Below are 15,055 nucleotides of genomic sequence, written 5' to 3'. Positions count from 1 at the left end.
GGGGATACTGTTTCGCATAAAGGGAGTGTCAGAGAGTATTAAATTTGTGTATAATTTCAAGTGTTTAGAACCAGAAAATAATAAAAATTATAGTAGCCTATAATTGTGCGTTATCAGTGAAGGTGAAAATGGCATTTTAAACTTACTCATTCAGTTCTCTCTGAGACGATTACATAACAAGCAAGAATGATCGTTAGAGTCTCCTTATTCTTTCGTTTGCCACTTGAGTGTTGTAATTCACTGTTGTATCAAGAATAATGGTGAGATCTATCGTATCTGTTATAGCAAGAAAATGGGTTCTCATTTAAATCTTAAACGAATAGCACTTACCAAAATATATTACTTCTTTCAAAATATCGAGAAATGCTGAATAATCATAAATAAGCGAATTCTAACCGGAAATATTTTTACTTCCATTTTTAAATTATGAGGAACTGAAATAAAAGAAATCATGTGGAAACAATTCATTTGCGCATTTGCTAGCTCTCGTCTTCTTCAGTTTCGTTCATACTACCAGTATCGTTGAATTATTTTGTAAAAACATTGCAATATTACAGAACGTTCCTTTTCAGCTTAATACGATATTATAGCAAAGAAAAAACTATCGGATGCTGCTTACAGAAGGGGGAAGTTATAAGGTCACAGAGGAACAAATTGCAGAAACAAGAGACACTTCACAGCACACAACTGACAATTGCAAACTGTCAGCAATAGGAAGGAATTTTCCTCCTAGAGGCTTATCTTCCCGCTTCTGGGAAATCCACCCCTCTTCCGAGGCGTGTACATCGCTTTGGAATTCAGGTCTACCAAACGAGAGATGAAACATAGGATAAACCTTGAAATTCCTGGCACCTGCAGGAGCCTACCGACTGACCACCGCCAGGATATAAATTTAGTACAACAACATTATCTTTTCCTCTTCATCTATTGTTTGCAAGAATTATTGTAACAAAGAATGGGCTTTTATATCACAGCAGAAAATAATTCCGGCTCACTTTCAGTCCAAAAACGCCAATAATTTATGACACTTACATAACAATTTAAGTGTCGCAAAGTAACTGTCAAAGTAACTGTTAAAACGTTACTTCTCATTGGAAGTAAAAATGTAACTCATTTACAGTTACAGTTACTCACTTTTAAAAGTAACTAGTAACAGTTACATTTTCTCAAAAAAAGTAACTGTTACTTCTAACTAGTTACTTCCAAACACTGATGTACAGTCACATACGTATATAATCCCAGTTTTCATAGATGGTGAGAAAACAAAACAACAGAAAATGTAATTGAATCTTTAGAATAAATTTGTGTTCCAGTATATGACATTATCAAATTTTTGAACATATGAAATCCTATGTTATAGGAAACCATTGTGTTCTGCTTTTAATATCTACATTTTTAAGAACTAGATTTTGAAATTTGAATTTATTGTTATTCTTGAAACAGCTGTGTTGGAAGTGTTAGGCAGAATTTGGTATTAGTTTTCTTCTCTGTCCCTTTCTATGTTAATCGTAACGATGACGATAAATAACGACTAACGTATAAAGGAACAAACCATGGTGATTATTCATTGAAGATTGGTGGGGAGAGGAAAATATTAGTTTACATACATATACAGTATATACATACATACATATACACATGAATTATTATACATATGATACACGTACTTATCATTATGGGCCTCCTCCATGGCGCAGTGCTAGCTAGCGTCATTGCCTTGTAATCAAGGGTTCCCGGGCTCGATAGCCGGTGGAGGCACAAGTGATTCGGATCCCACCTTAAACTGTAGGTCCAGTCCCGATTAGCCTTACTGTGCATAAAGTCGACTTAAAACACAAACTCAAACAAAAAACCAAACATATTTATTATATTATTACATATAAAAGTAAATTACTAAATATCGTAATATATATTATTAGAAATACCTATATATATAATGTGTTATATATATATAAAAAGGAATTCATTTGTTACTTTCTAATATATAAGCTATTTATAAAGTAGCAAACTCATTCGTTTACCAACTGGTTAAAAATGTCAATATTGTAGAGATATGGAGACTATTAAACCGAGAAAACCTCGTCATGTTAATATTCACACTTGTTTATTTCCTGAACTTGTCCGACCAGCGAGTGATCCCAAGAATGCGCTAACTTGTAACTTCCGTTAAACAAGGAACTGGAAGGCAAACGCGTGGATCTAAACAAGATCCATCGTGTTCGAAATGTTTAACAACCTTTTCGACGCCTGAGATTATAAAAGCAAGCTCCTACCCGGAGCTCGCTCTCTATTAGAACTTGACACTCATCGACGCTACGTGGATAATTAGTCTGATACTTTACAACACGTTACACTGCTGAACTACGACGATGGAACACGGAGTTACCGCTGCCTAGCATGCTACAAGTCGCAAGGGATCGCTCGGTCTGGTGAGCTGAGGGTCGAAGGATAGAACCTTGGCAACTGTCACGATTCGGTCTGCCAGAAGCATCGGGACAAGACATCACACGCACCTACCAGGTATGAACGAGCGTGAATAACCTTTACGCCAACTTTCCATATCTCTACCCTCCTAATCGGAGCAGGTTCAGCCAACAGATATTATTAAGCTCTACCTAAATGTTTAAATGAAACTTCCCTGTGACCTCAGATCCCAGGTAAGACGGGATTACAACAATATATTGCAAAATATAAATACCTAGTTGAAATGATTTTATTATGTGTAAGTTTTGTTTCCCACTAATATGAATTAATTAATTTCATACTTATCTATACTTGTCTTGTATAGTTGTTTTACTTTAATTGTGCGCATATTGTTATTGGTGTAGATCTGGAACAAAGAGCGAATCGTCAAAAGGATTAGAACAATGAGGCAATGGCAATGGAAGCTAATAAACTTGCATATTGGAATCCATAACCAGGGTCATTGAATTCAAATGATTATAGTGAAACCTCAAAAGGCAATTCACAAGATACAATTCAAGCAATGCGTGTAATTTACGTGTATTTTTCAAACGGGCTTTGATCTTCGTTGATTGTGAACTACATGATTGGAAGTTTATTATTTTTATGGTACATGTGTACAAATGTTAAATCGTTCATATTTAAAACGAAGAAGTGTAAGTAAAAACATAGGGGAAATAGGGATAATCCCGAACACAGAGGTAATAGCTAACATCAGGTTTTCTGTTTCATTTCCTTGGCAAGAGTGATCCAATTGGTGTCACCAGCTAGTGTCTGTCAAGGGTAAAGCGTTAAGCTCCTAGCGGTGTCATTATTCTGTGAGACATCCAAGGTAAATATTGTTTTCTTGAACTTTGCTTGTAATTTACGTGCTACATTTACTTCCAGCAAAGTGGAGAATGTTACATCAATCTCTGTGTCGTTTACTCTAGTGAATTGTACATTTGCTTTGGTAATTTTCAAACACACTGGCAGACCCGTACCCAGAGAAGGGGCCATGATGTTTTAGAGGAAACATATACATTAAGTGTTTCAGCAGAAAATATTTGAAATCGGTTACTGGTTTCCTCTTTGAGATAAAGCTCTACAAATGCTTGTTTGTTCATTTTTTCAAACTTTGAGCCCCAGTATCTCCGGGGGGGGGGGGGGGGCTAATAGAAGATTTCGAGATTAATTTTTTACGGATAACAAAGTTACAACAGGAGGAAGTTGGGCTAAAACACACAAATTTGTGTTATTTGTTACAAGTACATATATACTTTTAATGAACTATCATGCAATTAAAATTATTGTATTTAATAATTAAATAATACAAATGGCATACTAAGCCCGTTAATAGCTATTATGAATGAAAAGGTGTGTAAGGCAGAGGTTTGTCTGAACAGGTTAAGACATGCAAGTGGAGTAGCATTAGTGGAAAGCTTCAAGCTGCCAAGTGTGAAATCTTCATTCCCTCACTCTTGTTTGTATTCGTAGTGATATTTTCTTATTCTATTTGCAAAACTTGACATGACCTTTGAGTGCAAATGTCAGCAGGAGAAACAGACTGGGAGTAAATTCTGTTCTGGCATTTTTTATAGCATGGCCCACAGCAGAATGCGGAGAAAAACAACATATGTTCCACATTTTATAGAGGTTCTTCTTCGTTCCTTTGTTAATAAAATGGCAAAGCAGCTCTTCCGAATCCTACTCTACCATAACCTGGCAGTAATTTTACTTTCGTTCATATGATTACAGATAGAAGTGGCATTGAAGCATACGTTAGATGTCGGACGGCCGAGCGCCTTGTGTATAGACAACCCAACTAACATTACAATTCTGCGGGTTATATACCATTCACGGATGTAGAACGAACGCGATGTAGGTGATGGCGTGGAGCTGACTGACACATTTCAAATTTGAATACTGCGCTGATATCAGTGTGGAACGTCCCCCATGGTAAACGTTTATCCGGAAAAAGTAAAATGTCCTGCCGGAAAGAATACAATAGTATACATTGTGAACTTTCCACCTTTAATCGGGACGAAACACAATGGGTCATAATTATTGTATATATTCCCCCCGGAAATCCTACCATAGCTGACCTATGGTATTTCGTCCCCCTCCCAAATTCATAGATAACAATGGTAGAATTTCCGGGGGGAATATATACAATAATTAGGACCCATTTTTTTCGTCCCCCTTGTGTTTACTGAGGGGGAAATTCTACCGTGAGGGGGGAAAAGTTCACAATGAACATTATATATTGTATTCTTTCCGGGAGGACATTTTACTTTTTCCGGGGGAATGTTTACCATGGGGGACGTTCCACACTGTGACACCGGCCGATAGCTTGTCGAGGTTGGTGGGAAGGGGAACGGTAAAGGAGAGGTTGCCATATTACATAGTCAGTTGCAATGGGGCGTTGGAAAATGCTTGTAGTTATTATGAAACGAAGTCTGTGACAGGAGTGGAGGGTGTCTTTATTCAGTGTTGGTCGACATGGACACGTACCGTCTTTGAATACCATATTGGCTTGGATGAAGAAATTTGAGGAAAGGTATCATGACTATTAAAAACTAAAACAAGCCATTGTTGACGAAGTTCCGGCTATTGATTCCTACAGAGGAACTTGTAAGGCAACTTCCAGACAGCAACTTGCAACAGCATTGATGTAAAGGAGGCTTTTTGCCTGATGTAGTTTTCAAAAAATAAGCTTCTTAATCTGTAAGTAATAAATAGCATACTTGGACGTATGTGTAGACGGTTTCCCTTATTTTTCCCTATTTTAATATATTATCTATAACCATTTGAAATGTGTCAGTCGGCTCCGCGCAACCCTGCATATATAAACACGCTTCCAAAAGTTAAGCACGCAACGGTAAAATCAACAAAAATGGAAAAGTAAAGTTTTTATTAACACAAAATTGCACATGAAGATAGCAAATGAAGCAAATTTTCATTAAAGAAAATAAGAATTGTGTACAAAGATGAAAAAAATACTTTTCGTAAGTTATATGATGACGTCACATTTCGGTCATTAACATAATGATGTTTAAAGGCAAACAAACCAAACAAAATTTACCGCAATATGGTATGTGACGAAAATAAAACTTTAATATGGTATGTGACCACCCCGGACCTTCACACAAACTTTACAACGATTTTCCATGCTTTGAATGAGGGGATCAACCATCGCAGATGCGAGCAATGGACATTCCTCCATTACGGCAGTTTCCAACTCTCTGAGACTGGCTGGAGGAGGTAAACGGGCAGAGACAGCACGCCCGAAGGCATCCCAAATGTTTTCAATGGGATTAAGGTCGGGGGAAAATACCGGCCACTACATACGAGAAACGCCCTCACTTTGCAGGTATTCGTCAACGATGTTGGCTCGATGGGGACGGGCATTATCGTTCGTAAGGAGGAAATTAGGACCAACTGCTGCAGCGTAGAGTCTCACAATGGGGTGTAGAACTTCATCCCGATACCGCGCAGCCGTCACAGAACCGCCTTTATAGATGTGCAGCTCGGTGCGATGTCCCATTGAAATTCCAGCCCACACCATGACGCTGCCACCTCTGAATATGTGATGTTCGATGATGTTCTTGGCCTGATTGCGTGTGCATCGTTCTCTCCAGTAACGCTCATCATCTGATTCCAGGGCAAATCTGGACTCGTCCGTGAACAGGACGTTGCACCAATATTATGAGACAGTCCAATGTCTCAGACAGACAATGACAGACAATGTCTGCCAGTACTGTGCGCCGAAGGCTCCACATGAAGGGATTGTACGCCCTTGTTTGTACCACGTGTTTGTGTTGCACTAACCGTCCAAGCCAGAGGGGCAAGATTAAGGTGGTGTCGTCAAAATGTCAATTGGACTGTCTCGGATTGGTGCAACGTCCTGTTCACGGACGAGTCCAGATTTGCCCTGGAAATTGTCAAAGACAATTCATTAGAGCCGTATAAAACCCCTACGGGTTTCTTGGGGATCGGAACTAGGCTGTGCCAGCCTAAGGCAACTCGCATCTACGAGAGGTACCTTTTATATGTTAGGGGACTCACCCCTGTGAAATAAGGAGAACACGAACAACATTCAATATTTAACACTTCTATTGACTGGACAGCGCGGGGTCATGATGGCAATAGAAAGGATGGTCGTTTATATGTAGATTCCTGTAGAGATGATCGTCTCCGCTGATTTGGTTGATATGATATGTCCTGATATGAAATGTCTTTAAGGAGCGCTCCCTGCTTCTAACTCTAGCGTAGCACCGATATTGTATCTATAACTTGAAGACTGCAACTGTTAACTCTATAACTTTTGGACTACAACTGGGGGCGAGATCTGCTATCGCGATCTATTTAAAGGGGATTAAAATTTCCGATCGTTAAAGCCGTTGAGCCAGTTACATACTGTGATTAATGGTACTTTTTGCACAAGACTGACTTTACGTTATTTCAACTGATTTCCTGTCGATTCCCGTCTCAGCGGAGTTTTAAAGATCCACTGAAGGTCGCCGATGTAATATGCTTGTAAGAAGCTACTTCCAGCGCTTCAGCCGGACCCCTTGGCGAAGTGATTAGTCTATCGAGCCATGACGTCAAATGTCCCGGTTTTGAATCTCGCCTTTGGCGTGATACGGAGCAAACAACATGGCATGGATTACTTTGATTATATCAATAGAGTAACTCATTCTCGTTGCCTTCTGAAGCTGAAGGCAACTACGACAGGGCAGTGTGTAAGCATAATATAACACTTGTGAGAGGCTCCTGGTTTTCTTCTTGTGATTCAGTTATTTCATTTCCGATTTCGAGGATAAAAAGTTGCAAAATTTAGCCTGACAGTTTTTATTACGTACCTCTTTGTTTGCTCGTAAGTCAATGAGAAGAACTATTGGAAAACAGCGAAAACGGCGCGCACTTTGGCCATGTGGGGTCAATTTCTCAACATGGTTACATGGTAAAGAAACACGTAATGCGACTAATGACAATGGCTAGAATAATCCAACTTCTATAATGACTTCTGTTTTAGTAAAGCAGATAAGTCTGGGTGTTGCAGAATAAATAAACTAAAATTTTGTAATCAATCTGCCACGAGGCCTATGGCTCATGACGACAGTGTGCCTGTTCCAAATGTAGCTGCCAAGTAAATCTATACTTGATGATGAAGAGATTATAGCGTCGCCAGTCAACTGTGGTTCATAGTCTTCGGACGAACATTTTCTTTGTTACTTGTACACATAATATATATATATTAGTGATTTGCATTATGCTCCTCATAGCTCCTTCATAGTTTCTCAGACTAACTGCATTTGTAATAAGCAAAAAAAAAAAAAAGAAAAAAAATTGGTAATGAAATTTTTCTGTAGTACCATTTATTATAGTACTGCCCGATGGCGCAGTGGTATCGTCGTAGCCTTGTAAACAAGGGGTCCCGGGTTCGATTCCAGGTGGAGGTACATAGTTGTTCGGATCCCACTTTAAACTGTAGGTCCAGTCCCGATTAGCCTTACTGTGCATAAAGTGGACTTAAAACACCAAATCAATCAATCAATCAATTACAGTTTAGGTATCTTGAATGAAGAAAATGTAAAGTGAACTTATTGTTGCTTTTAAAATTATTTAAAATTTAAATGAGTAACTGTAACAGAGTTACTTTTGGGCAAAGTAACTACATTTCAGTTTCTTTTTAAAAAATAGTATTTTTCTAGAGATTTGAAGATCAAAGGCCGAGAAACATGGCAAATATACCAATATTGAAGTTCTAGGGTCGAATTATTTTAAGGCAAAGCACGAATACCAAGTGGAAATAAATTGCTAGGTGTAATTTGTATTTGTTTATATTATTTATAACTGGCGCATTTTACGTTGCAGAACGACGACAAATGCTCGGTGGCGAACTCGCAGGTGCCTCTGAACCCGGCGGACGACACCACCAGCCAGGCGTCGGGACTCACGGAGCCAGAGAGAGGCAACTGGACCGGAAGATTTGACTTCCTGCTCTCGCTGCTTGGCTACAGCGTGGGCCTTGGGAACGTTTGGAGGTTCCCCTACCTCTGCTACAACAACGGCGGCGGTGAGTACGAATTCCACTTGCAGTGTGGCATTACCACGTTCAACAAGAGTTTTCTCTGATGTAGAGGGTGTCACATGAAACTCCATGATTTTAATTACAATTGTGAGGAAACTATTTGATATAGAGCCTTGCGGTTTGAGACATCATGTAAAGCAACTCAATTTGTTTTAAAATTTAGTGCACTTTTACATGGGCTCCTTTCGTAACCCTCAAAATGTCTAGCCAATTCTCGATCTAAACCCATTTGCACACTAGCAGGTCAGCGGTGATGGAGTTGATGGCGTTCTCAGTTCCCCTGCGGAGATCACGAAGGCCACGTACAGGTGAAGTGTAGACCGTGTCTATTACATAACCCCTCAAGAAGAAATCCAGAGGAACAGATGGCGAACTTCTCTCGAAATCCTCCCTCATCACCTCTACCTTTTCATCACGTGTACGTTTTCTTCCAGAACCTAACTCCCAGTCGCTAGGAACTTGTCATACCAAGCCTTAATTGTTTTTACGTCTTGTGGCTCCCGTTGAAATGCACGTCTTAGGAGTGAATTTCGTTTCCGCATACTACACAACGCACTGCCTTCTCTCTTCTCCTGTCCTCGTCGTTGCTAATTACTCAGCACCTAAGAAAAGAAAGAGAAAAAAAACGTTTTGAGTTCCTTTACATGATGTCGCAAACCGCAAGGCTTTATATCGAATAGTTCCCTCACAATTGTAATTTGAAATCAGGGAGGTTTCATGTGGACACCCTGTATGTTTGTTTCGGATCGAGAATCTGCACCGAAGAACGTGTAGGGTCACATATATTTGTGTGAAGATACTGTGTGAAATTCTTCATTGTTTGCTATAAGCTCTATCGCTGATTTAACTGTAGATTAATCTAACCCTGCAAATAAGCTCAATTTAATGGGCATGACTTTTGAATAGAGCGATTACTTCATGTAGGAAGTGAGGAACTTCCTACAGTTCATTTATACTTACTTCCAGTTCTGTAATTTTTAAGAGTTCAATGAGCGTTATAAAATGATGGGTGCAATGCAGGTTCGCTACTCAACTGTCAAGAGTCATCTGCTATCACTCGCTCGCTCCAGATCTGCTGCCGAAAGACGACTGACCGTCTTTGCCTGCCGCTGAGGAAGGTTTCTCGTCATACTAGAACCAGACTGTGAGGGGCAGTGCAAGGGAGGGAGGGGGGTTCCCCAGTTTTACCAGACCGCGAGGAAGCTCCGGTGGTATCCTAAATCAGTGGTGCCAACCCTAGCATAATAGTTCTAAACCTAGCAAAATTTGAACTTCGTTGGCACCTAGCACTGTGCTTGGCATAATGGAAAAATCCAGCATCATCTAAAAAACGGGCGTCCCTGGGAAACAGAGAAATTTAATTCTAATGAATATATTTTGAGGAAATATAGAGTTTTTAAAAATAATCTCCAAATTTTCATTGTACTTATCCAGCGGACTTGTTTCAAACTATATTAAGTATGCCGACCAAGGGACAAGCTTTTACAGGTCGTGGTCCATCCTCATGTTTTCATCTTTTCGTTATACTCGCCGATTTAACAAGTGAGGAACATTTTATAAAAGGAAATCGGTAGAAAGTTAGGGGACACAAATGAAACAAACGAACGCCGTTACCAGTAGTCCAATATTCTTCAACTTTTTTTCAAGCACTTTACTGAACCCATTGAATGGTCGAAATTCCTAATGTTTCTTAATATTATAAATAACACTGCACAACACGAAATTTGTCCTTTAGGTGAAAATGTGTGATTCTAATGTATTTGTGCATGACAAAAACGAATCTGCATTTTTTTTCCGTGTATCACGTGTAATTTATCCAAAACATACAACATTTGAAAGTTACATAAGAAACGTATGGTACAATAGCCGAAAGTGTGTTTCTTCCGTGTTACAAAGAATGAATGCTCGAAATTATAAATTGGTATGACAGGATAAGATGTATGCAAGAAGGTTACGTGAAATACTGTTGCTTCCTCTGTGAGTGGGACAGTCGGGACAGAGATAATCATTATGTCCGTAAACACTGGCCGCTACTACAGGCATCAAGAACATATCACGTGATCTAATTGAGAAGCCCCAAAATGTGGGATGCGGCAACGAGAGAGAAATTATTTTAATATAATCAATCAATCAGAATATATTTCGCCCCGTTACACATCAAGCTTGGTTTGATGAGAATCTTCGTCAAAGCACTAGGCCGAGAAGGGCAAGCTTTCAGGTACCTCTGGACGAAATTCCCACACAGCTTAGAGCCGTCTGATTCTACACTTTCTGACCCAGCAAATGCAGCATGGCAGGCATTCAAGTTGGTGTGTTATAGTTTCCTGGGTAATGCCAAAGCTCACAAATATGAAGTCACTGTTCCTGACATGGTGCACTGATTTCATATCATGGGGTGCCACATGCACCTCAAATTACACTTTCTGGACTCACATGTGGGCTTTTCCCTGAATAGCCTGGGAACAGACAGTGATGAAATAGGGGAAAGGTTCCACCAGGACATTGCTGCGGTTGAAAAGTGTTTCAGAGTTGGAACGGCAGTATACTTGCTGACTATTGTTGGTCTATCATCAGGGAGACCCCTACAGATATGTATAAGCGTAAATGCTCCACAACGTCATGTTCGTAGGTATTGTTACTGTGTTTTCTTACTGTACAGTGTATTGTAATATGCCTATCACACATACTTGTAGCAATGCATCAGGCTGTCCAATGCAAATAATGAAGCATACGGTTTTCACACTTCAATTCTGTACCCTTTGTTAAGTCCAAATCACATGATTTTATCTAAAAGATAGAAAATGTCTTCAAATTTGTTGTGCAGTGTATAATCAACAACGCAGTTCACAGCTCCAAAATAGCTGCATAAATTGAACTTAAAACTACTAGTTATCAAAAAATGATAATGATAATAATTGTATAATAATAATAATAATAATAATAATAATAATAATAATAATAATAATAGACCCTAGCACATAATTGTATCGCATTTAGCGTAATTTAAGAGTTGAAACAGCACTTTTCTCTTATCAGGAGGTTGGTATTGGGAAAGATGTCCTCAATCCACACACAACAGGTAGGGAGGGCTGCAGCTAACATTATAAATGCAATGGCTAGTACAGTGACGGACACTTCTGCGTTGTACAACCCTATTGACTTTCAAAGGGATCATTACAACCCAGAAGTGTCCGTGACTCTACAAGGTACACATACAAGCGATACGTGTGACCGTGTAATTGAACGCATATTCGAAAACTTTCCTCGGTCTGCTTACCATAACTTCCTAGACCCAAGAAAATCCAAGAGTCGCCACTGAGCTGGTAAGTCTTTTTTCCTTCTAGTAATTTTTACCATGAGTAGGTGGATCTGCTTGTAAAGGCAATATTTTCAATATATCTTTATTTTTCGAAGTAAGATTAGGTTTACGTTCTACTAGATTTCTTTCAAGTGCCATGAAACAATTACCCCATAATGTAGTTTCATGTGCTTTTCAATAATTAATTTGAAAAAGTTATATTTCTCTGATTAGAAGCATTTCACCTGTATCACACGTTGGAACAAAGTCACACAATTGTTTTCTGGACAACCCAATGCATCAAGACTTATCTCGAAGTATGATAACACAAATACGAAGGGTCGGAAACTGTCACAATATGGCATAATATTCTGAGAATAATTCTACGGACCTATTGCTGCTTTGCCTTTTGGCCTGTTTAACTGAAAACTGGCACATCCAGAGAAATTTTTTAAAAATATATATTTTTGTACTTCAACATATATTATAATTATTACCAGGATGATGTAGCAGGTGCGGTGCCAATGATGGATCAAAGTGGGACATGACCTACATGAATTTCTGCCCTTTTAAAATGTAAATGACAAATTTCATGACAAACACATAAGTATATAGTTTTTTATGTAGTCATCCTTATACCTGATGAAAATTATAATTTTATTTGGAGGTATTATATTTTGTCGAAGTAAAATGAAATATGGCCTGCAATATATTTCAGAAGTATATTGTAGCTGGTTGGCTCAGAATACAAAAAAGTGGATGTGTCTAGTCTGTTGTAATCAGTGGTTCGTACACCACTTTAGTCTCTACGTCAGTCTATCTGAGCATAAATTGTCCATAAAAACTCAAAATTTGAAAGAAAGAAAGGAGTAGGAGATAAAACAGGAGCAGCGTTCACGATTTCTACCAGTTCCCAACAGTAGTCGCCAATGAAAGTTCGCGGTGGAGACTTTTATCCAAGTAATGCGTCTAGATGGTAATATTGAGTCAGTACAAAGTGCTTACAATATCCAATATCTCCGGACCCCTCTCTAAAAACTTAAAAAGTACTAAAATTAAATAATGAAATAATAATGTAACTAATATTAAATAATGAAAATATACTTGTTGTCTAGGGCCTCCCCAATGACGTAGCGTTAGCGTCGTCGTCTTGTAATCAAGTGGTTCCGTCGATACCCGATGGAGACACATGGTGGTTCGCATCCCACTTTAAACTGTAGGTACAGTCCCGATTAGCCTTCCTGTGCATAAAGTGTACTTAAAACATCAAGTCAATCAACTCAACTTGTTGTTTAATCGAGGGTCATTTATTTCCGCCGAACTTATTGGAAGGAAAGGATTACATTGGGATCATAGGACTTTGAATGACAGTACCAAAGGAGATTTATTCAAAATTTATTACTACTTATAATAATATTCATAAAATATCACCAGAAACTTTACTTTTCGTCAACTTGATCTAACATATTTTCTTTTCATATTCAATAAATGTTCAAATCTTTATCCATTTGACGTTAATTTCCTTGCCACGTCAGTTGTTTGCTTTTTTTTTACAGATTTTGATGACCTCAACTACAGTTAAGCTAGAATACATGCTGTTATATCACTATCCTTACACCGTTTTTTTCCTATTCATGTAATAGAATATAATATTAACTAATTTGAATACTTTAATTAGTACTATTTTAATTAACTTAATATAATTATAATAATTATTATTATTTTGAGACACTTGGTTTGGAATCCCCCAAGAAGTGGATATTGTGAGTACGACCTGGGATGTCTACAGACAAGGTTAATTCTTTACGGTTTGGCCTATATTCGTGAGAACCACGGAGAGGAACGTAACTTAAAAAAATACGGTTTTCGGTTTTGTTGAACGTATTTTATTTGAATAGCTTTATTTGGATTCATATCTCTTCATCTTAACCATAAAGTTGAGTCACGTATCTCCAATTTTCTGATTTTTGTTTGAAGTCAGACATATTCCTAAGAATACATTATTTCCTCTCTCCTATAAATTTGATAAATTGAGTTCTGTCCGTCTGGTTCTCACACGACGAATTAGAAGCCTGGATATTGGCTCGAAACGGTGTTACGGAACACGGTGAGCAAGTAGAGAATAAGAAATGGCGTTGTGTACCAAAACGGAATTTCATTCCGTTTACGTATTTTTGACTGAAAATAATTAATCGAAGATAAGAAAAGATTAAGTGTTCATAAAACTGGGAACAAAGCAAATAGAAGACAAACAGCGGGAGATTTCACATGAGATTTTAATAAGGAAGTTAAGTGTAAGGCTCGCTTTAGACGAAAGCATTTCTCTTGGCATTTTTCTTAACGTTTATGCCATGACCAAAATTCTACCGTGTAAAGTGAAAATCTTGTGGCATTTCAGATGCCATGGCTTATTTCATGGCATTTATCAAGGATAGGATCGTAGGATGCTATTTCCGTAGCATTTTTCGTAGCATAACCAATCAGAAGCGAATTCTAGGTCACGAGTGCAGGTGTAATGGCGGCAGCGTGAGAAGTAAACAATGTATCACTTCACATTTTTAAAAGCCCGTAACTATTCAACCGAGAAGAATAACGTTTCCTATATATTCGGTACAAATCAATGGCCATGCTTCAATACACACTTTCATGTACACGCATGGAAGAATATTTCAGTTGTTTCAAATGTGAACACCGTGCACTCATATTGATGGTGTAACTCGACTTGTCTTTCGTGCTGTATTTATTATACATTGTAATCGCAAAAGCTAACCGAAAAGTTACATGAAATGCTTGCGTGTAAAGTACTCTCTGCTATAAGATTTTTGGAAACATTTCCATAGCATTTATGCTAGTAAAAATGCTAAAGGAAATGCTTCCGTCTAAATCGGGCCGTAGTAACGTACAATCCAGACTAGTTTAGTTTTTAACCTGTTTTGAAAGACCGAAGGTTGTGCTTACTTTAGTGTGCTTGCAGTGCTTGCACATCGAATAACATCAAGTCGATCGTTATTTTATGTAACTGAATAAACAGAGACTTGAGTTATGTCCCGCCACATTATTTGCTGTACGCTGACTTGCCACTGGACGAGCCAGTGCTTCAATATCCAGACAGCTAGTGTTCAGTTTGCACGTGTTTGTGAAGTATTAAGGTGTTAACAAGTGTTTTAGATTGTTTTGTTGTAGTTCAGTATTATTGGTGTTTTCTGCACTCTACCTAA

The 15,055-nt window shown here is 38.4% G+C and overlaps 1 protein-coding gene across 1 annotated transcript in view; it reads left to right on the top strand.

Moving 5' to 3' along the window:
* GlyT (Glycine transporter) overlaps positions 1-15,055 on the top strand; it is a 135,996-nt gene that overhangs the window by 2,439 nt on the left and 118,502 nt on the right. Inside the window, exon 2 of the mRNA XM_083124458.1 lies at positions 8,323-8,524. Coding sequence (XP_082980584.1) covers positions 8,323-8,524 — 202 coding nt within the window. The remainder of the gene's footprint in view (positions 1-8,322; positions 8,525-15,055) is intronic.

Source organism: Lepisma saccharinum, chromosome 6, assembly GCF_977018435.1.
Source record: "Lepisma saccharinum chromosome 6, izLepSacc3.1, whole genome shotgun sequence".
NCBI classification, from domain to species: Eukaryota; Metazoa; Arthropoda; class Insecta; order Zygentoma; family Lepismatidae; genus Lepisma; species Lepisma saccharinum.
The sequence above is the reverse complement of the archived record's forward strand: the minus strand, read 5'-3'. Positions and strand labels throughout refer to the sequence as shown.